Source organism: Eptatretus burgeri, chromosome 9 (assembly GCF_056783735.1).
Source record: "Eptatretus burgeri isolate ZD-2024b chromosome 9, Ebu_testis_v1, whole genome shotgun sequence".
Classification (NCBI taxonomy): Eukaryota; Metazoa; Chordata; class Myxini; order Myxiniformes; family Myxinidae; genus Eptatretus; species Eptatretus burgeri.
In genome coordinates this window covers 61,723,891-61,747,118 of record NC_140969.1, presented here as the reverse complement: position 1 = coordinate 61,747,118, position 23,228 = coordinate 61,723,891, and the positions used below count along the sequence as shown (strand labels likewise).

The 23,228-nt window shown below is 37.8% G+C and overlaps 1 protein-coding gene across 2 annotated transcripts in view; it reads left to right on the top strand.

Moving 5' to 3' along the window:
* Positions 1–23,228, top strand: part of LOC147020197 (laminin subunit beta-2-like) — a 256,934-nt gene that overhangs the window by 86,200 nt on the left and 147,506 nt on the right. The window contains exons 11-18 of one of the 2 annotated variants that reach the window (XM_085895329.1): positions 6,006–6,118; positions 9,284–9,363; positions 10,330–10,465; positions 13,044–13,154; positions 13,756–13,914; positions 18,570–18,697; positions 19,099–19,219; positions 20,401–20,593. In XM_085895329.1, coding sequence (XP_085751455.1) covers positions 6,006–6,118; positions 9,284–9,363; positions 10,330–10,465; positions 13,044–13,154; positions 13,756–13,914; positions 18,570–18,697; positions 19,099–19,219; positions 20,401–20,593 — 1,041 coding nt within the window. The remainder of the gene's footprint in view (positions 1–6,005; positions 6,119–9,283; positions 9,364–10,329; positions 10,466–13,043; positions 13,155–13,755; positions 13,915–18,569; positions 18,698–19,098; positions 19,220–20,400; positions 20,594–23,228) is intronic. The other variant, XM_085895331.1, reaches the window with a different exon arrangement.

Sequence of the window (23,228 nt, the reverse complement as noted above, 5' to 3'; positions counted from 1 at the left end):
TACGGTGTTCGTGGTACAAGGAGAAAATACTCCCAATGATTTTGACAGTGAGTAAAGTGGTGAGACTTGGGCTGAGATCATGCCACCTGTTCACGATGAAAACAAAGTTTTCTGGAAGCAGAAATCAAACTTGCCAAAGTAAATTAATCACTGATGGTGATACTAATGACTATGGTTCCACCCTCTTGCTTGAGGAGAATGAGGATGAGGAACCTCAGGAAGATGGTGATAGAGCAGATCATATAGAAGGAAAGCTGCTTGTTGAAGCACAACTAAGAGACCATGATGAACCGGTTGTAATGGTTGATGGCTTTTCTTCCTCTTTGAGAGAAGCTTTGGGTAAACCTCAATATGAAGAGGAGCATTCTGAAGTAATAAAAGAAAATGTTTAGATTTTTGAAAGAGACCTTTAGACGATGCAACGTGTGAATTAAGGATCATTTTCCCAACAATCAGGCCTTCATTGCAGCTGCAAAGCCTTTGCGACAAGGGAAGGACCTCAGCAAACCTGAATTTCAGTGCTTACGGAAAGCTGTCACAAAGGCAAACAAATAATTAAATGAGGAAAGTGACTTTTATCCCATAAAATAACTAATAATGGGATTGAATATTATATCCTTGAATATACATGGAGGTTGTTCCCCCTTACGAAAGGTTTCCAACCCTTGAAGCAGTAGAGAAAGCAAAAGCTGGTATTATTTTATTACAATAAATCCACACTATGTATACTCAAGTGGCTGATTGGGAAAAACTATTTAAGGGGCAGTTGTGGTTAAGCGGATTTCCTACACCTCGAGCCGGTGTTACCATCTGCCTAAGTCACAGATTCTGCGCTCCCCAGGCTTCCTTTCAAGAAATCCATAAAGGACATCTGATATCGGCAGAATAACTTTGTAACACTCAAAAGATTGTTATCATAAATGCATATGCACCAAGTGATCCCATGGAGAGGGAAATTTTTTTCCACATTACGGGACTATGTAAAAAACTTTGGATGCAACTGCTTTTATTTGTATTGTGGGAGATTTTAATTGTACAATTTGTCCTTCAATTGATAGGAATGGCCATGAACTGCATGTTGCCCCCACGAAAGTGTAAGAAGACACCATCAAATATTTCTTTTTTAAGGACGTGTGAAGGTCGCAACACCCATTCTCTTGTGTTGTTACACATGGTGTAGATGTAATGATGATATTATGTCAATGGCAAGGCTTGACAGGTTTTATGTAAATAAGCCAATGTTAAATTTTGTGTCTTCGACTCATTTAGACTTCTGTGTCTAAATTTTATGATGCCTTTCGAGTTGTTTGGGAGAAAATTTGGTCTTCTAGATCTGATTTTGATAGTCTCCGGTTTTGGTGGGATAATGCAAAAACCCCAATAACTTTGTGTCAACAATATCGTTGATATAGTACCAAAAGGCAGTTCATATCAATTGATCGGTTAAAACGGAAAATAGTATCCCTAGAACAGAACGATGATGAGGTTGGGAAAGACACGTGACCAATTAGTATGGGTTAAGAAAGCATTGCTTGAGGGCAACAAGCAATAGGTACCTTGGTAAGAATGCGAATGAGATATTTAACATTGGATACGCCAAACAAGGAGTTCTTTAAAATGGAGACTTTTCTCTGAAAAGGTCGCAACAAATTCATATGTTATTCACTCCCAATGGGTCCCTGGTAACCTCTCAGCAAGCGATCAGGTTCACACTGAGGGATTGTCAAGGGCTCCCGAATGTCAAGGAGGATGAGCAATGCGTGATTGACTCCCCAATTTTGGCAAATTAACTTCAAATAGCTGTGAGGAGCCTGAAAGATGGGAAAGCCTCCGGAATAGATGGCTTGCCGGAGGAATTCTATAAGACATTTTGGAACATTGTGGGTCCTGATTTACTCGATGTCCTCTGAAAGCATACGTGATGGAGAACTTCCAGTGTCTTGCAAAAGAGCGGTCACATGTTTACTGCCAAAATCTGGGAACCCTCAACTGGTGGAGAACTGGCAACTGGTGTCTTTACTGTGTGTTGATTCTAAAATTCTCTCTAAAGTACTCGCAAATCATATAAAGACCATCATCAGTTCTGTTGTACATCCAGACCAAATTTATTTTGTGCCTGGAAGATTTATCCATGACAATATATATTTTGGTAAGATATTATTTCATGCAATAAGCACCTGTGTGATGGTTTTGTATCACCGTTTCTTAATCAAGCTGAGGTTTTTAATTGTATTGATCACAAATACATTTTTTTATGTTTTAAAGGGAATGGGTTTTGTTAAAAACTTAATCTCTAATGTAAAACTCCAGTATACCAATCCTCATTGTATGCTGAAAATTAATAATAGGTTATGTTCTTCCTTTCTTTTTTGACGGGGTATCCATCAATGCTGCCCTCTTTCTGGTCTCTTATATGTAGTCACCCTTGAACCACTCCTGCTATCCATTGGACAGCAAATACCCCAGGGAATGAGAAATATTGGAGCAAAATTTGTGCAGACGGCTTACGCTGATGATATCTGTGTTTTAATTAGAAGTATGAACAATGTCTCTACTTCACAGCGTTGTCTGAGAGATTTCTCTGCAACTTCCTCTGGTGGGATAAATTGGAATAAAAATACAGCATTATGGTGCGGAAAAAGTAAACTCTCTTGTGCATTACCGCGATCACTCCCACAGAACTTAATCTGGAGGATGGACGGAGTTGTATATCTTGGTGTGTACCTTGGTAATCATGAGATAGAGATGAAAAATTGAGAAGTATTTGAACAGCTTAAGTACAGACTGAAAACATGGGAAGGACTGTTCATATAAAGGTCATACTCTTGTCATCAATAATTTGATGGCAACAAAATTGTGGCACAGAATCGCTGTTCTGCAGCCATGAAATCAACTAATTATAGCTATTCAGCGAATGCTGGTAAATTTATTTTGGAGTGGATACCATTAGTTATGACCTCAGATACTGTACTATCCCTGGAAGGAGGGTGACCAAGGTGTTATCGACATCTTTGGTCGGATTGTGGGCTTTCGATTGCAGTCTCTGCAGAGACTGCTGTTCACCAAACAGCTACCCTGGTGCCTTTTTGCGTTTTTTTCTCCTGTAACGAGCTGGTAAACTGAGACAAGATCAGCATCTTATTTTGATGGATCTCGAGCGCATTAATTTTGCTTCTCTTACGAAGTTCTATCGTAGTTTGCTGGACACTTGGAAAGGTTTTGACGTCCACCCGTTGCTTGAGGCATATAATTGCAGAATGTTCCTTCAAGAACCCCTTTTTTTTTTCAATAATTTTTTTCTTAGTATTCCTCAGTCATGCCCTCATTCAAAAATTAATCCAAGGAGGAATCAATAAGATGTGTGACTTGAGAGACCTATCTGGGGTTAAGTGGAAACCTGTTGGTGTGGTGGCATCCACAGTTGGTTCTAGATCAGTCCAACTTGTGGACCAAGTGGTGTACCAATAGTTATCTGGAAATTTAAGCAGTCAAATATTAGCTTGGAAGGTGTTGGTGTTGTTGAGGTCTTTTGGTTAAGTTTCCCTGAGATTAAAGTGCTCCTTTCTTCTTCTGTTTCTGTTCAGTCAGAGATTGCACATTACCCCCACCACACACACTTTTTTTCATCTTGGAACTAAAACTGGAATTTGTGACCTCTTTCGCCAAAAGAAAAACGCATCCTATTCTGGAAGAACACCAATAGTGTTGTGGTCAGAGCAGTGAGCGCTGGACTCTCCCTGGACTCCACTTTGGTCTCATATGTATACCTTACCCATACATGGTGTATTAGCAGATATACAGTGGAGGTTGGCACACTGGGCCCTCCCCTCCAATACATTTGTTCACCACATTAATAATTTGCTGCCAGAAATTTGTCCTTTCTGTGATCAAAAGGAGGATGAGGACTTGTTTCATGCTTATGTGAAGTGTTGTCGACTTACTTCTTTTTTTTTTTTCCTACTTGATCATCATTTTCACAAATTATCTTTTTCCTTTAATTTACATTTGTTTATTTTTGGTGTACCTTTTAAACCCATATGTCGAGATTTCGGTGTTCTCTTAAAATTTCTGCGTGCTGTTGCAAAACAAAATGTGCAATGTACAAATCTCGGAAAATAGATCATGGTCGTGGATCGGATGTTGTCTCTATCTTTAAAGGCTTTGGCGCAACACAACTTAGGTTGGAATTTGATATCTTGTTGAGCAATCAAAATGTGAAACTTTTTGAGAGAAAATGGTGTATTGCAAATGTTTTGTGTTTTGTGAAGAATTCAAAACTTGTGATTTCTTTATAATTTCTTTTAAATTGTGAGGTTTTTTTTCTGTTGGTATCTGTATTATTACCTCTGCCACCGAAGGTGAAGGAGGTTATGTTTTCACCCATTTCTGTCTGTTTGTTGGGTCGCCGTAATAGGTGACCCTAATTGTCAGTAATTCTGTCTGTTTGGATGTTTGTTTGGATGTTTGTTCGTTTGTCATCAGCATAATTGGTCGTAAACGTGGGTGGATTTTGACCAAACTCGGGTGGTAGGTACATCTTTTGACCTAGTGCTTAGGAAATTGTGATGGTTGCTAGGGACGCTTTGGTTCCCTAGCAACAACCGAAAAACCTTCAAAATCGATATTGTTCACGCGAAATCAATTCCGAAAGCCATTATCCTACATAGATTTATGAAATTTGGCACGAATGATCTACAGGTGATGCTATATCAAATATATTCCAGTTTTTGTGATATATGGAATACTTTACCCGCAGCGCCCCCTACAATTAGGGTATGCACGAAAATTGGCGAGCATTGAAGGCTCCCTAGCGACCAGGTAAGTGCATCGATACGAATGAAACTTTGCAGGTTCATGGTACTCAATGAGTACTACAACTTTGCTTAAGGTCATATTGACCGATTTTGCTTAGGTCAGGGGTCAAAGGTCAATTAGTGCAAAAATCGATAATATGCGAGAGCTGGAGGTGCCTTCGCGCCAAATGCTACTCCTCCTAGGGTTATGGTCGCATGGTCATGAAAATTCACACTAATGGTCTGGAATACATTGTGCACAAACAATCGAGCCGGATTTTCGATTTAGATCTTTGTTCACCCACAGCACCCCCTCGAACTTTGTGGATTTCCGATTTCAAACCGCATTTTCGGTACTTTTCATTCAAATGTATACCGAGTAGTTATCAGTAGATGGAACTGGATGAGATTTGATACACATAATCTTACAGTGATTCCCTATCCGCTATATGACATCAATTTTGCTCTATATCTTATAGTTTCCATGCTCGGCGACCCATTGCCGCATTCCGGCTTGTCTTTTTGTTTGTCTGTTTGTGTACAGGATATCTCAAAAAGTTGTGGACGGATTCGGATGAAATTTTGTGGACAGGTTTAGTGTGTGACAACGACGAACTGATTAGATTTTGGTGAAGATCCGGATCTGGATTTGACTACGAGAATTTTTTATGTGATTCTTCACCAATGAGAGATCGGGTCAAAAACGATATCGTACTGTATTGCACGATGTTTCAAAAGTGTATTGTGCCCGATATGTTCTCATGGATCAGGCATTGCGTGGCGGAGATATGCGCTCTACCGAGTGCCCTTCCAGTTGTAAATATGTATTATACTGTGTCTGAATGTAATAAATGAGGTTTCAAATTCAAATTCTCTCTTTCTCTTTTTTTTTTCTTTATTTGTTTTTCTTTCTCGATTTTCTTTCTCTTTTTTTCTTTCTCTTTTTCCTTTCTCTTTTCTTTCCTTCTTTCTCTTTTTCTTTTTTCTCTTTTTCTTTCTTTTTCTTTTTCTTTCTTTCTCTTTTTCTTTCTCTCCAGTGATTATGACTGGATGGTGTTTGTCTCCAAACGTGTATTTATATATGTTTGAAAAAATGTGACAACAATTCACTTTGCTGAAGATGTAAGTTTCAAACTTATCTGTGATTATCATTGGCATCACAATTGACATTTTAGTTGTGGTGGTGTCTCATATGTACTCATGATTGTGCAGCCTGCCAGTGCAGCTCCTTGGGAACAACACCTGGAACCCAGAGCTGTGACCCCATGACCGGAGCTTGCCACTGCAAAAGGCTTGTTGGAGGCCGACGCTGTGACCACTGCTTGGTAAGAAGACTCGTTATCTTTTGTTTAACGTTCACTCCACCACTCTAAAAAAATAATAAACGTTATATATAGTGCCTAATAACTTAACCATAGAACTCGCACATAATTTCTTCATTGCTGAAACAAATTAATTACATTGTCTCTGAAAATATTTCATACTTGCGATTTCAACAAAGTAAATATTTCCAAAAAAAAAAAAAAAAATTTCAACAAAACACACTTGAATAATTTAAATTTTCTTTAATTCACATATTTTACAGTTTATCATAGATGGTTTGTGGCTATTTCACAAATCTTTTCTTGCATACGAGTTAATTACCTCCGTCACCAAAGGTGAAGGAGGTTATGCTTTCGCCTATCCGTTTGTTTGTTACTTGCCAAATCAAAGATTTTTCAAGTACATTGATCAGTCGATTTTGTTATTCTGCCTGCCTGTCTGTCTGTCTGTCTGTGTTTGTCTATCGCCTACAGGTCACAATTTAAAACCGATCTTCACGAAACTTCACCAAGTTGTAGAGGTGGTCTCAACTGAGAAGCCGATTTATTTTGAGGTCAAAGGTCATCTTGAGATCGAATTTCTAAAATAGTCATTTTTCATCCGATTGACTTGAAATTTCAACAATATTTGCATATTGTGTCACTGAATTGGGAAACCAACTCTTTTTGAGGTCAAAAGGCCAAAGGTCAACTCAAGGTCAAACTTCTAAAATCATCAATTTCAATCTGAAAAATAATCAACTTTCATCCGATTGACTTGAGCTTTGATTAAGATTGTCAATTTTAATCTTGATGAAATGGACAATTTGATGTATCCATGACAATCTTTGGAGAGGGAGGTGGATATTGCAAATATCATGCTCTGCAAGATGTCTTTTTCTTGTGATTCTGTCTGTCTGTTTATCACCTACAGGTCACAATTTTAAAACGATCTTCACAAAACTAACTTCAACACATGGTAGAGTTTGTCAAAAGGAAGAAGCCTATTGTTTTTGAGGTGAAAAGGTCAACATATGCTAAAGGTCAATAACTTCGGTGAGAGTTCTCAAATCAATTTTCATTCGATTGACTTGAAATTTGAAGAAAATTCATATTGCAGGTGATTGAATTCAACCAGTAAATTATTTTTGAGATCAACATAGGCCCAAGGTCAAAAACTGAGGTAGTAGTTCTAAAAACCTCAATTTTCATCCGATTAACGTGAAATTTGAAGAGCATTTGCATATCAGTTGACTGAATTCAACCACCTATTAATTGAGGTCAATATCGGCTAAAAGGCCAATTTGGGCCAAATTTTCTGAAATCCTCAATTTTCATCCGATTGACTTGGAATTTGAAAAGGGTTTACAAATAAGGTCAATTAATTTCAACCACCTTTATTTTTGAGGTCACCATATGCCAAAAGGTCACCATAGGCCAACAGGTCAACATAGACCAAAAGGTCAACATAGACTGAATTTCTAAAATCCCCAATTTTAATCCAATTAACTTGAAATTTGAAGAGCGTTTGTATATTGGCATAGTGAATCTAACCACTAATTATTTTTAGATCCTCCTGGAGGATCTCTAAGTCGTACTCACGTTGTTGTTCTTCATCTTCTTCTTGTGGACTTTTTTGTTTCACTGCCTACAGTTTTCATCGAAACTTCCTGAAACTTGGCGTATATATGTAAAAATACCCTGCGCAGACAGATTTTGAAAAATCCTATAAAAAAAATTATGACATCAAAATATCTCCGCAAATGGAAATCGCCGAAAAAATTATCTCCGAAACTAGTCAAGCTTTTTAAATTCTGTTTGCGGGAATCGAACAGGGCATTAGCAGAGATTAATTACCGCACATATGATACATCACTATGACGTCATATCAATTTTTATGACGTCACTCCTATTTTTTGACATTTTTTGTTTCACAACCCAGAGTTTTCATCGGATCTTCGTGAAACTTGCCATGTATATGCAGAAAGCGCACGCACAGGCAGCAACCATCTCCGATTTTGGAAATTCATCCTAGAAAAAACATTGACGTCATAATATCGCCGCTAATGGAAATCGCCTATACCATTATCTCTGAAACTAGGCAAGCTGCTTGAATTCTGTTTGCGGGAATCAAGTCGGGCATTAGCACAGATAATTTATCGCAAACCTGATACATCACAATGACGTCATATTCGTTCTTCTGACGTCATCATTAAGAGGACGAGGATCTTAGCTCATTTGAGCTTGTTGAAGTTAACATTGGCCAAATTTCTAAAATTGTCAATTTTCATCTGATTGACTTGAAATTTGAAGAGGAGTTGCATATTTGTTCATTGAATTCAACCACCAATTATTTTTTAGGTCAAAATTATTTTTGGATTTTGCAAGTATCGTGCTCTGACTGATGTCTTTTCTTGTTTGTTTGTCTTTGTGTGCAGGATATCTCAAAAGTTTTGGATGAATTCGGATGAAATTTATTGGACAGGTTGGATGTATGACTAGGACGAACTGATTAGATTTTGGTGAAGATCCGGATCCGGCTACTCCAATTTTTAAGTGATTCTTCACCATTGAGAGATCGGACCAAAAATGATATTCAGCATGATATTTCAAAAAATTATTGGGCTCGATATGTTCCACTGGATCAGGTATTGCGTGACAGAGGTATGCATTCCACCGAAGGCTCTTCTAGCTTATACTCTTTCTTTTGATGATATTCATGGTTCTGCCAATCATATCTGGCAGTGGATAATTTTCACAAGTAAACAACCTGCATGCCCCATTACTTTATGTTGGATAGTGTAGATGTACTCTGATATCAAAATATGAAGGATGGGATGGGTGCATTGGGGTTTGAGGGAAAAGTTCGCCATTAATTGGTCAGTCCAGTCAGCTGAAGCATGAACTGAGGCACAAAAAGTACTCGGTTCTTGAGGCGGGTGTGCTTCAGATAAAAGAGATTATTTGGAGCTGATAAAATGATTTGAGAAGATTAACAATCCAAAATAAATTCCGTTATTTTGTAGTCAACAAATGCTTTTGCTTATGTTCCGTACATTGTAAAGTGGTTAGTTGACAAGTACAACGGCTTCTGAAAATGCTGCCTATAGTGAGATAAGCTCAGCCTCAGATGATTGCTTCAAATGTGAGTTTAATATAATTTAATTGTTTCTACATGTGTTTACACAGCCTGGTCACTGGGGATTGAGTCATGATATACTCGGATGTCGGCCTTGTGATTGTGATGTAGGGGGAGCTCTGGACAACACGTGAGTATAATTTAATTTGTAAGGAATTCCTATTCTTTCATTATCGACAAATATTGGCTCATGATTGAGCAAGGTGGCAGAGGGAAAAACAGCAACATGCTGATAGTGGGGAAGTAAGGTCATATGGGCAGATGCATCAAGTAAGGAGAGGAGAGAAAGGAAAATACGACCACTGGACCTGGAACTTATTTGGGCCCTGGCCTAATGCTGTCACCCAAATTTAGTAGCATTCTGACTGGTGGGTCTGGACAAGAATATTTTGGAAGGAATGGTCACAAATTTCCCCAAAATTGTCTAAGTCGGCCATTTTGATGCATTTCCAGTTACGTGATCGGCATGGCCTCCAGAACTTAACATCAGGATCCTGTCCTAATTTTGTAACCAAAGTTTGGTACTATACTGACTGGTGCATCTGGAGAAGAATTGGAGAAGGATTCTGCCATTTTGACCCACCTAGTCATGTGACCAGAACGAGCTTTACACTCCCCATTCCCAGTCAGGAGCGGAACATTGTTGCCAAATTTCAACTGGATCAACACAGCGGTTTGGCCGGAAAAGTCGAAATAGGAGACAGATGGATGGTGCATGATGACAATACCTTATCTGAAATTCCAATTCCAGATAAGCTAAAAATCCGACCATTATCACATCATTATGAATCGAGCCTGTGGACACCGACAGACACCTGCAGACATCTGCGGATGTGCATCGGCATACAAATCACACAAATCATAGAAACCATCAGCAATTGATAAGAAACACCTGTTTCAACAAAAGTAATCTAATATATTTACTCAGGTACTACTTAGCCGATCATCATTATCAGTGATGGTACATTTTTGAGTCACAAGCATTATCTGCATGTATAAAACTGAAATCGCACAATTCAATTCACAAAGTCTGAAGTTTATGTTTGGTTGCATACATGCACATGCCCCTCTCCATGTGTCTGGGTATTGCTGCCAGGTGTTCCTTTACCACGGGTCAGTGCCGGTGCAGGAACCATATGTCAGGCAGTATGTGTACCCAGGTGGACTATGGCTACTTCCTGCCTCCTCTCGACTACTACACTTACGAAGCTGAAGAAACCGTTATGATCCATGTAAGTTTGTCTTTCAAAGAGGAAGCTCCATACAAGTTTTTATGCATATTGAAATGATGTGTGAGCACCTCTCCAAGGAAATGATTTACATCTTTGGCATTGAAGTTATATGAGTAATTGAAGTTGTGATTGCAGAACTGATATTACAGCTTTATTCACCAAACTGTGATTTCATGACTCTTACATTTGGGTACATAATTGCAGACATGAAGTTGTGATTCAGGACCAGATGCCAACTATTCTTTCCAAGATGCCATGAGACAACTTACTGCCATAATAGAAGAGTATAGATTAACAATAGGAGTAGGAAAGGTGGTGTTGTCTTTGTACTTACTGTCAGGGTTCCATTGTGCACTGTTTTCACGTCACCTTGTCTGCCTTTATGTCCTGTCCCCATAGTCTCTTCTCTTATTTAAACACTTAAGATGTCTTGATGGAATGGTACAGAGGCAGTGCACTTACCTTTGATCTTAAATGTGTGTTTGAGTCACTGTCCCACTATAAACTGTCAGATTGGTGATTCACAGGCAAGGCCTTGTATCACAAAGTGTGCCATCCCCCTTGGATGGATGTTAAATCAGGTGTCCCACCGACCAATTAATTGGTATATGTCAAATATCCCACGGTGTCTTTCAACAAAGCAGGTGAGTTATTGCTGGCACTGTGAACAAATTACAAATTTCCGTGCTAATTTGTAGGGGGCACTGCATCACTGTTACAGTGAAGGAATCATTCCCTTGCAACCCCATATTTCTTCATATCTATCTCTCTCTCTCTCTCTCTCTCTCTCTCTCTCTCTCTCTCTCTCTCTCTCTCTCTCTCTCTCTCTCTCTCTCTCTCTCTCTCTCTCTCTCTCTCTCTCTCTCTCTCTCTCTCTCTCTCTCTCTCTCTCTCTCTCTCTCTCTCTCTCTCTCTCTCTCTCTCTCTCTCTCTCTCTCTCTCTCTCTCTCTCTCTCTCTCTCTCTCTCTCTCTCTCTCTCTCTCTCTCTCTCTCTCTCTCTCTCTCTCTCTCTCTCTCTCTCTCTCTCTCTCTCTCTCTCTCTCTCTCTCTCTCTCTCTCTCTCTCTCTCTCTCTCTCTCTCTCTCTCTCTCTCTCTCTCTCTCTCTCTCCCCTTGTGCTATTGTAAGAATATCTTGTCATTTGTTTGTCCTGGAAAGAATAATCTGCATAATGTAGCATTGCATCGATTGAAATGTGACACAGATGGGGAAGGGCTTGATAGCCTTTAGCAATATAATTATTTTCATTTTTTAATGTAGAGTGTTTATTAAAGATGAAAATACCCGAGGTATTTTACTCCTGTTTTCACATAGTCAAAGAGAATGAGCTGTTCCACTTTTAGAGGTGCATTGGTACGTGTTCCAGATGTACCGTCATTCATAGTGCAAGATGTAAAACACTAATCATTCTTGTTGCAGATCTACATTTTCTCTGTCTGTTATTCACATGAGCAAAAGGATAAATAAACAAGTCCATTTTCCTGGGCACACTTAGACAGTGTGATTTACCATGGTAAATGATTCCTGGTTAGGAAATTCCCACATGTGGTTGTGGAATTTCTCACTGAGCTACTTTTATTTACAATGTGACATTTCACCCTTCCGTAGTTCATCATCACACTACACTTCCACAGTTTCTAGCTCTCAGCATCCTCGTGTGTCAACTTTGGCTTTGGTACCAATCCGACACCGAACTATAGGACTTGATTCATATTTGTTAGAGATTATATTTTGAGAGGCCTTTTGTTTTTAAAGTGTTTATTTTTAATGTTTCATTGTTCTGCTGCTAAATAAATTTCAATACATAGAGTCCCCCATCTTCCCCACACTTTACCACTTGTGGAAACAGCTGCGAACATGTGTGTATTAAATAAAACATTTTTTGTATTTTTTTTTTCATTCTCATTTTGCTGCATTTTTTTTAAAAACACCAGAGGAAAGTTTTATGGTGTTAAACACCAGAGGCACTGTACTTACAACGGCTAGCAAGTTTCCATTGCACTCACAGGATTCTAAAAGGGGAAGGAATGGAGAGGGCAAAAATGCAAGTGGCATCTTCCGTCATTGAGCTGGCAAGCTGGGAGCAAAAATTCACATTTATTGCCACATCTGATGGAATTTAAATGCTCAAATGGTGGCGAGATTCTCCATTTGAAACTATTTGGTTTGGTGTCAAAGCCAATGTCCAAATGGAAATTAATAGTAAGATTATGCTTTGATTTGACCCCTCTGTCCCTCGGATGACTGCTAAACTGGGTGTCTCATCTGCCAGCATTAGTTGGTGGATGTTAAAGATCCTATGATGTCCTTTGTGAAGAGTAGGCGAGTCTTTCGCCGGCACCCTGATGAAAAGTCCTCCAAATTCATGCTCTAACCTACACGGGACACTGCATCAGCAGCATAGCCTTGCTCCCAGCAATGATGCAACCAGCAACTACAGGCTGCCTATGAAATGATTGAATGAATGACTTGGCATCTTGCCTCTTAATGAAACTGTCAGCAAAACGTGAAAAGCATTAACTTGTTTTATCTTAACAGGAAAACTTGCATGGTCGATCCATATTTTCTTTTCTCCTAGTCTTTTATCACTTCTGCAAGCACGCTGGCTTGGCCAGATACTACTGCTAGGCCTGGCTGTATCAAAGACAGTGTTCTTCATAGGCGCACAGAGGCTGACAGGCCTCATAAGGTCATTAGCACAGGAGAAAATGGGGGTAACTGGTGTTGGTTTTCATTCTAACATGACTTAGCTCATTAGACTGTACCATAATCGTTAACAGTTTGCTGTGTTGTTGATTTCTTAGTTTTGTGGAATTCGTTGATATAGATAACATCTCACCAATCCCATGAGTCAACATACTTATTCTTGTAACTTCATGATCTCCGACTAATCATTTAGTTCGTTAATATTCCCACAAAAAAGTGCTTTGTAGCCTCGGGAGTGTCTTTTGTGGTTGATTTCTGGTTGTGTGTTTTCTATTGTTCACAGGATGGAAGAGAGTGAGAAATTGGGTTTAGAGCTCAAAATGTTATTCACAAGTATTGTTTCCCCATAGCGGGTATAAGACTTTACTGAGACCTGGTACCTCAATTATTCCTGTGTTGGTAGGCCATAATTGTTACGTCCAGTACATCATAATCTCATTTTGCTTGTGATATAATAGCTCACTAAATTTGATTTTCAACATTCGCAGAAATATTCCAAAAGTGAAGAGGCAGATTATCTTTTCAACGTAGGCTTAAGCTGAACGGACATTGTAAGAAGCTTTTCATGTTATCTCCCCTCTCAGGGTGTTTCTGCGGAGCCACGAAAGCTGCCACATAATCTTCCGAGTAGTTGGACAGGAATCGGCTTTGCACGAGTACCAGCAGGAGGTCGCCTGGAATTCCATGTCAACAACCTTCCCTACAGCATGGAATATGAAGTCGTAATTCGCTATGAATTACAGGTAAATACTTGGACATTTGGACCAAACATAGCAATTGGACACAATGATCACGACAAAGCATACTCTTAAAGCTGCCCTCATTAGTCCAACGATCTTTACCTTTCTATTCCTTCACCCTAAAGACGTCTGTCAAACTGTTTTGTTACCCACACCCTTCCTGGCACACTTTTACACATCATCGTTTTCTAGGAAATAACTTTGTTTTTACTTTCTCTCGATAAAATTATTTTAATGATGCTTTTTTGCAGTGAAGTATATCTAAGAAGAGGGGTCCATGTCAGCCAATATCTTGCACAAATTTCAAATTTCCAGTAAGGGTAGGACATGGCGGTTTAACCTCCTCACCTCGTTAGGTTTTGTGATCAATAATCACTAGAACATTCTTTCAAAACTCCGTTTGTAATAAGTTGTCTACTTTTTTAACTTAATTTTTCAAACTGGAAATTATAGGCACAGGAAATTATGCCAATGCATTTGAAATTCACCTGGAGAATGCGTAGGATTTGTACAAATGTATTGATTTGCTCCTGATGAATGACCTCGGTATACGTGGCCAGATTTATGTGACAAATATATATTGAGACTCCAATAAATTTTCATATTCGAAACAGCCTTTTCTGTTTAAATACTGTCATAACTAGACTCGTATGTGTAATTATCTGTCATGTATATTCTGTGGAATCTAAATCTATCAACATTTTATTGGTCTCATTGGAATCTCCCATGATGAGGCCAAAACACAAGGCCTGTTATCTTACCCTGCTGACAGGTTGCTGCCTTCCTTCTTTTTTTTAAGGGCAATAAGGGGTCTGAAGGTTGTAAATGCCTAAAGGCATCTAAAGTGTCTTAAAAGGTGTAAAAATGGTCTGAAAGGGTCTTAAGAGGTCTAAAGGTCAAAGTGGTCTAAAGCTCTAAAGGCTATGTCCCAATATAATACGAGTTAGTGTTTCAAGGGTCGAAAGTGATTTAAAGGACCTATGAGGTTGTGAAAGGGTGTAAGGGTGGAAAGAGTAAAAAGATCAAATGGGTCTACAGGTGTAAGGGGTCTAAAGATCTCAAGGGTATGTTCCAAAAGTGGTTTAGGTCTATAGGGTCTAAAATAAATATGTAAATATCTCAAGGATCAAGGGGTGTAAGCAGTCGAATGGGTCTATAGAGGGTCTAAAGTGTTGAAGGTGTCTAAAGTGCCCAAAGGGGGTCTTAATGGTCTTAAACCACCTATCTTCTGGTCGAGCTCTCTCTCTATCTGCTCTGTCAGTCCTCAGTCACGCCATGTCACTATCCCATGTCATCCTCCATCCCTCAACTGTGATTTTTCTTTTACCCCCAATAACACCCCCACCCCCCCTCCACACTCCCCCAATCCAAAGTCTCCTCATGTCTCCCCTCTTTTCCTATTCGTTCTTTACTTGTTTTGTCCAACTGTGGTTGCCTCATTGTCAGTGCATTGCCTTTGACCCTCCATCTCTTCCCTCTTCTATTAGCCCAGAATTTGGATAAAAATAACGATTTTTTTTTCCACTTGCAGCCCTTCTGAAAAGTTAAGCTTGAACACAGTATTTGTTTGCCCCACCAAGTGCTTTTTAAAATACCTGATCACCTCGAATAATTTTCAAACATTCTTACAGGTGATTGCAAAAACAAACTATAGTTTTGGTGAGGTTCGTGTTTGAAGCCACATGGCCAACATGGTTTGGTAAACACTGCAAGTTGGTCATCGAAATAGTCTCCCTCTCCTTGAAATACCGTACCATCAATAATTCATGTCGATGCCATATTACCAAATAGTTTCAGCATGACATATTGTGTTTTCAAAGAAAGCTTTTTCTTGCGAGCTCTGTACCATGAAGTGTTTTGAATATTAAGCACACCGGTAGGAGGCGCTCCTAACAGCAACTTGGGATGCACAGCATGTGTGGTCTGTTGTTCGAATTTCACTGGATTTCGATATTGTGATATTTCTTTGCGCTCCACATGGAATAGTTCAACAATAAGATGAACTGAGTTTTGAACAAATGTGTATTTTATTTGCGAGCAAAGCTTTATTCATTGCCTTGGATTACTGTGAAGTCAGAAACATTTATGACAGCGCGGCGACATCGCGCTGTTATATAATTGGCTATTCTGTCCTGTATCTTGTCACGTGTTCTGTCACACTTATGGCCGCGTACGTCCCTTTGATCTGAGGGCTATAAATAGAAATTTGTCCAACGTCACAACTCTTCCCATCATGCATGCTAATTCACCGTGTCGACATTTAAATTTTATAACGGCAAAATTGTTTCATCATTCTTAACCGAGACTTTTACTGCCCCCAGCCGCGCGATATCAAAGTATTCGCTTCTTGATTTATTTTCCTTACCCATCCAGCTGGAAAAAGTCCAGCACCAGAGGCAAGTTCAAGATCGTTGCTAGCTAGAACTTATGAAATTCTGTTGACATCCATCAAGTACACGTTTTTGGTTCACGAAAAAATATTTTCACGAAAAAAATAAGTGACCACTATATTCGTTATTGTTGTGTGTCTGTCTGTCTGTATGTCTGTCTGTATGTCTGTCTGTATGTATGTCTGTCTGTATGTCTGTCTGTTGGGTAGTCGATCCAGTCTAAAAAAAAATTTTCTTTTTTGAAATTTGTTCCACCCTTATCAGTTTTCCCGTCGATATGTCTGTCTGTCTGTCTGTCTGTCCCTCTGTTCGGTCCAGTGCTCTGTTAATACAATGGCGATTTCGATGAAACTTGGTTGGTAGGTTCATACCATGACCTAGTTGTGTGCAAATGAGAACCGTTGCTATGGACACCACCGTTGCCCAGCAACGGGACTTTGAAATTTTTGAAAAAGCATAAAAAAATATTTTTTCAAAAATCGGGCCATGAGCGACTATGGGCAGTACATTCAGCCATATTGTCAAAAATCTCCAGCCGGATCATATGAAAACTGTCGGAGGAGATAGAATTTGAATGAACCCTGGTCGAAAACAATAAAAAAAACGAAGTTCGTTATTTCTCAGAGACTATGAGTTAGATATACATAAAACTGGTATGGTAGGTTCATGGTATGTCCTAGTTATGTGTAAGAAAGAACCGTCGCTATGGACCCCTCCGTTGCCTAGCAACGGCCGAAAAACCTCTGAATGTGGGGGTATTTTAACGAAAAAAACAATCTGCAGCATTAACCCTTGAAGCGAGAATCATGAATTTTTTTGTGCTTAATCCTCAGGTCATTCCCCATCGAACCGGCCCATCGCGTCAGGTTGTATTGGGTAGGCGACTACCCATGTCCGCCTACCGGCTTGTATGTCTGTCTGTCTGTCTGTCCCCGAGCATAGCTCCATGGGTTTTGATCCGATACGGACAACATTTTGGTGAGAGGTTTATATCATGATCTAGTTGTGTTTTCCTGATAATGGGCGTGGTGCGCCCATTATGGGCGGAGCCACGCCCAAAAAACATGTGTTTTAGGGGGTAGCCAATTTCAATTTGCATCTTCTCCTAGGGGGTTTGTCGAATCTGACAGGAATTTCGGTATTTGGTTAGCCCAATGGCACCTGCATAGCCCCATGGAGCTCGATTTTTCATTTTCGTCACAAGGTCACGAACTCAGAAAATTGCGAATTTTGACATTAAAAAATGTCTTCTCTGAGGGGTTTGTCGAATCTGGCAGGGGTTTCGGTATTTGGTTAGCCCAATGGCACCTGCATTGGTTAGCCCAATGGCACCCCACGGAGCTCGATTTTTCATTTTCGTCCCAAGGTCACAAGGTCAAGGTCACAAGGTGAAGGTCACAAGGTCACGAACTTAGAAAATTTCGAATATTGACATAAAATCATATGACCGCCCAAACTTTGAGAGCTAGGATGACAATATTTTTATGCATTATCTTGATGTCATTCCCCACCTAAAGTCTTGAAACCATTTTGCTCTATCTCGAACACCTTGCCCATGGCGCCCCCTTCAAGTTTGTTTTTACACTGATTTCATCAAAGTATGGATAATCCGAGGAGTACAAAATGCCATATAGCCTATATGACGTTATATTGTTCCTGGAATATTCCAGAGGAAGTTTTGCACCAAAGGTCATAATCCTTGACCTTTGACCTTTAATGGTCACAAAGGTCAAATTTTCAAGGTTGTGGGAATGAAACCGGGTTTTCGACCATCTTCGATGAACTAACTCCATTAAGCTATAGCACGTATCCCGTTTCCTTATTTTAATGTCCACAACATTGTTTTGTGACCTTTAAAGGTTATGCAATGGTCAAATTTTGAAAGTTATTGAATGAAACCGGGTTTTCGACATTTTGCAGCTAATAACCTGTCACTCGTACCACATCATGTTGATCATTTTTATAACTTGGTCAAACATTATCACATTGTGTCATCCTTGACTTCTGAAACAATCTACATCGTCAAATACCGCTCGTGAACCATCGTCGTCTTCAGACTTGTCATGCTTTTAAAATGGTCAGAAAAGGCATGGCCCTTAAATAAGAGTGATAAAAGCATCATTTTTGGTATTTTAGAAACACTTCGATTCAACAATTCATTTCTAGTCGTCGTTAGTGTGTGAACGATATTATTCATATAAGACACTAAAGATACGAAAGCCACAGTCCTAATGGCAGGATGTTTGGTCACCCTCTCTGTGCACACAGTTGTCTGAGGAGTGGGAGGACATGACCGTGCAAGTAATCCGGCCAGGCCCTGTTATTTCCAGCAGTGTCTGTGGCAACACAATACCTTTGGACGACCACATGTCCACCACGCTGCCCGCTCACAGTCGGTACAACCAAGTGGAAGACATAAGCAGACCTGAAACGGTCTGCTTTTCTGTGTGCATAGGAGAGAACACCTGTAATCCTTCATTTGAGAACATTTATCCAGTCGCATGCCATTGTGAAATTGAAACGATGTAAAATTGAAACAAGTATTTACCTGAAGTCATTTCACTTGAACAAACCATTATGAATATATATATATATATATATATATATATATATATATATATATATATATATATATATATATATATATATATATATATATATATAGTTATGGTGATATCTCGAGCCGATGTATAGAGTAAAGATTTTTTTCAAAGTTTTAGCTTGATTTGCAGAATGTTATATAGGCACTTGGATGATCTATTCTGACAAATGCACATTGTTTCTGTTTTGTTTGCAGGCTGGTGGTTTTGCCACACTCAGCATGCTTGGAAAAAGGGCTCACTTATACGATCCGCATTGAATTTAAGCACTACACACTGCAGGGTGATGCTCCTGATGCCTTTGTGCTGGTTGACTCGGTGAGCTATGTCTGAATCAAGGTCATGTTGATGATGATGATCAAGTCTTGTGGTATGACAACAATAAAGAGTTTGTCTATGGTACTTTCTACTTTCCAACAATTGGCATGACATAACATCTAAAGTCTTGATCCAGGATTCCATTAAAGGTCTTTTTAGCTGTGCCGCCGAAGGTGAAGGAGGTTATGTATTCACCCTTTCTGTCTGTCTGTCTGTCTGTCTGTTTGTTTGTGTGCAGGATATCTTAAAAAGTTTTCGATGGATCCGGATGAAATTTTGTGGATAGGTTTGGTGTGTGAGAAGGACGAACTGATTAGATTTTGGTGAAGATCCGGATCCGGATCTGGCTACTGGATTTTTTATAGTGATTCTTCACCATTGAGGGATAACGCCAAAAACGATATATAGCACGATATCTCAAAAAGTTGTGAACGGATTTGGATGAAACTTGGTGGACAGGTTGGGTGTGTGGCATGGACGAATTGATTAGATTTCAGTGAAGATCCGAATCCGGATCCAGATACGTGAATTTTTTTTTGTATACCTTGTCGAGCTATGAGAGCTATCACACAACACACATCAAGGGAGCATGAGACAAGAGGGGTGGGAGAGGGAAGGACAAAACAGTGGGGAACAGAGACACTAGGAGATCTGTGGAAGGTAGAGGGTTGGGGTGGGGAAGACAGGGTATACAAGATGGATATTGCAGGGACTTTCAGGAAAGAAAGCAAGGAATTTGAAGGAGGTGGGTTTGGGGTGAAGAATTATTTATTTTTAAAAGTGATTTTTCACCATTCAGTGATAGGGCCAAAAACGATTTCGTACTGTATAGCATGATATTTAAAAAATGGATTGGGCCCGACATATTTTCGTGGTTCAGGCATTACTGGCAGAGGTACGCGCTCTATGGTGTGCCCTTCTCGTTTACATTGTAAAAGAAGTATGGGATATTTACCTCCATGGGGTATTTGGAAGTGGTTATTCACATTTTTCCAAACAATAGGTTTTTTTTCATTCTTATTATTTTTTTATTGATCATAATGTCTCCGTATCTTGTTAATCAAAATGAGTCTGTATCTTATTGATCATAATGACTTCATCTATTGTTCATCAAAATGATGTACAAGCATTTATGTTTGCTTCCTATTTAGTGTCTTTCCCTTTGTTTATTTTCCCAACAGCTTGTCTTGATTCCTCACTTTTCCTCACTTGAGATGTTCATCGCAGGAGATGCAGCTTCAACTGCTCGCCGTGATGTCTTTGAAAGGCATCGCTGTCAGGAGGGACTATGGCCTGTGATTAAACTGTACCGTCCTGTCTCCTGCACCCGCCTTCTCTCCAGCATGGCTGCGCTTGTGCACAATGGTTCTCTTGGTGCGTTTCTTTAAAATATATATTCTTGCAAGAAATATTTGAACAGGCATAGAAGGTAAATGAAAAATTTAATTAAACACAGTGAAGTGTCAGAAAAATGTATTGCTGTCAAATTAATCTTGTCTACAAGAAAGTCAACAAAGTAGTCATGTAAAGCTGTTATGTATATACAAGGAACTTGGATACAGATACAAGGAAATACAATGACCTTCAACACAGCAGGAGGGCATTAGGTCCAACAAGCCTTCACAATCTGCCAACATATTAGTACTCACACATCCCCACTACTTCCACATACCTATCCAACTCCATTTTAAAACAATCCATTGACTACTCTCACTACCATTGCAGGGAAACCATTCCATGCATTCACTACTCTCACTAGATGGAGGCCATTTGGCCCATCATACATGTGCTCAATCAACAGAACATTCATTAAATACATATATCAGTCCATCTATATATGCTTAACCTAGGAGGGGAAGGGGGAAACGGAGGGAAGGGAGGAGGGGAGAGGGAGGAGGGAAAATTGTTGAGCAGATATGAAGACGTCATGAGGGTGTTCCTATATATATATATATATATATATATATATATATATATATATATATATATATATATATATATATATATATATATATATATATATATATATATATATATATATATATATATATATATATATATATATATATATATATATATATATATATATATATATATATATATATATATATATATATATATATATATATATATATATATATATATATATATATATATATATATATATATATATATATATATATATATATATATATATATATATATATATATATATATATATATATATATATATATATATATATATATATATATATATATATATATATATATATATATATATATATATATATATATATATATATATATATATATATATATATATATATATATATATATATATATATATATATATATATATATATATATATATATATATATATATATATATATATATATATATATATATATATATATATATATATATATATATATATATATATATATATATATATATATATATATATATATATATATATATATATATATATATATATATATATATATATATATATATATATATATATATATATATATATATATATATATATATATATATATATATATATATATATATATATATATATATATATATATATATATATATATATATATATATATATATATATATATATATATATATATATATATATATATATATATATATATATATATATATATATATATATATATATATATATATATATATATATATATATATATATATATATATATATATATATATATATATATATATATATATATATATATATATATATATATATATATATATATATATATATATATATATATATATATATATATATATATATATATATATATATATATATATATATATATATATATATATATATATATATATATATATATATATATATATATATATATATATATATATATATATATATATATATATATATATATATATATATATATATATATATATATATATATATATATATATATATATATATATATATATATATATATATATATATATATATATATATATATATATATATATATATTGTTGCAAATTCGCGCCCATCGGCGTGCGGACGGCCACATCACTCGAATCGCGACCGCGTCGCCCACCGGATGGACAATTCAGTCGTGACCCTCCGGGAACTATCGCCCAGAGCCAGTCACGGGTGGGCCTTTCGACCTCACCACAATCGTGCCAATCGGCCACCCGCGTAGGATAGGGTTGTTCGCCAAACTCATTCCTGTGTTTGTAGCTCATTCCAGTTCGCCATTCTCGTCTCATTCCTGTGTTCCCATCTCATCGTAGGCGGGCCTGGAGTCTGGAGTATTTGGCACCCGGGGCGGACCCTTCCTTTGGCACCCGCCCCTGATATGAATGGTTTTAAGGGGTCAAATACACAGAAAACATATCATGTGTGTGAGTAAAATTTCAAGCGGATGACAGTACTCTACCTGTAGTAAGTGAATAGAAAATAAGAAAATAGATTTTAATTGGTGCAAACTGCTTCAATATACCTCATGTCCTTCCTTCCATCCATCCGTAAAAAGTGAAGAAAAAGAACCCTTCTCCGCACTGTTTCTCATTCGATAATAGTTTGGTGTTTAGTTTTTTTTGTGTAATTGTTTATTTGCATCAGGACAGTAAGGTCACCCCGCCTGTTGGGGAAGTAACCGTCAGTCCCCCATGGAGCCACTTTTTAAGCGGTGTAGCTGCTTCACTCCACAACTTCCTTCCGACACGGTGCGATTTTTGTTTTTTCTAGGATGTTTGACAAAATAACAAATTATAAAAAAGGAGGCGGGTACAAAAAAGGAAGTGGGCGAGGACGATCAACTGGTGTTTTTTTTAATTATGTGACCTTGTCTTACACGCGCCCTTCTCGTTCGGAAACTTGGACTCAAGTTTATTTTGGTAAGTGTCAGAACTAAATTAACTTTATTACTGAGTTACTGTCTTTATGATGTGGTAAATAATAATAATAATATGTCACTTGCAACTAAAATC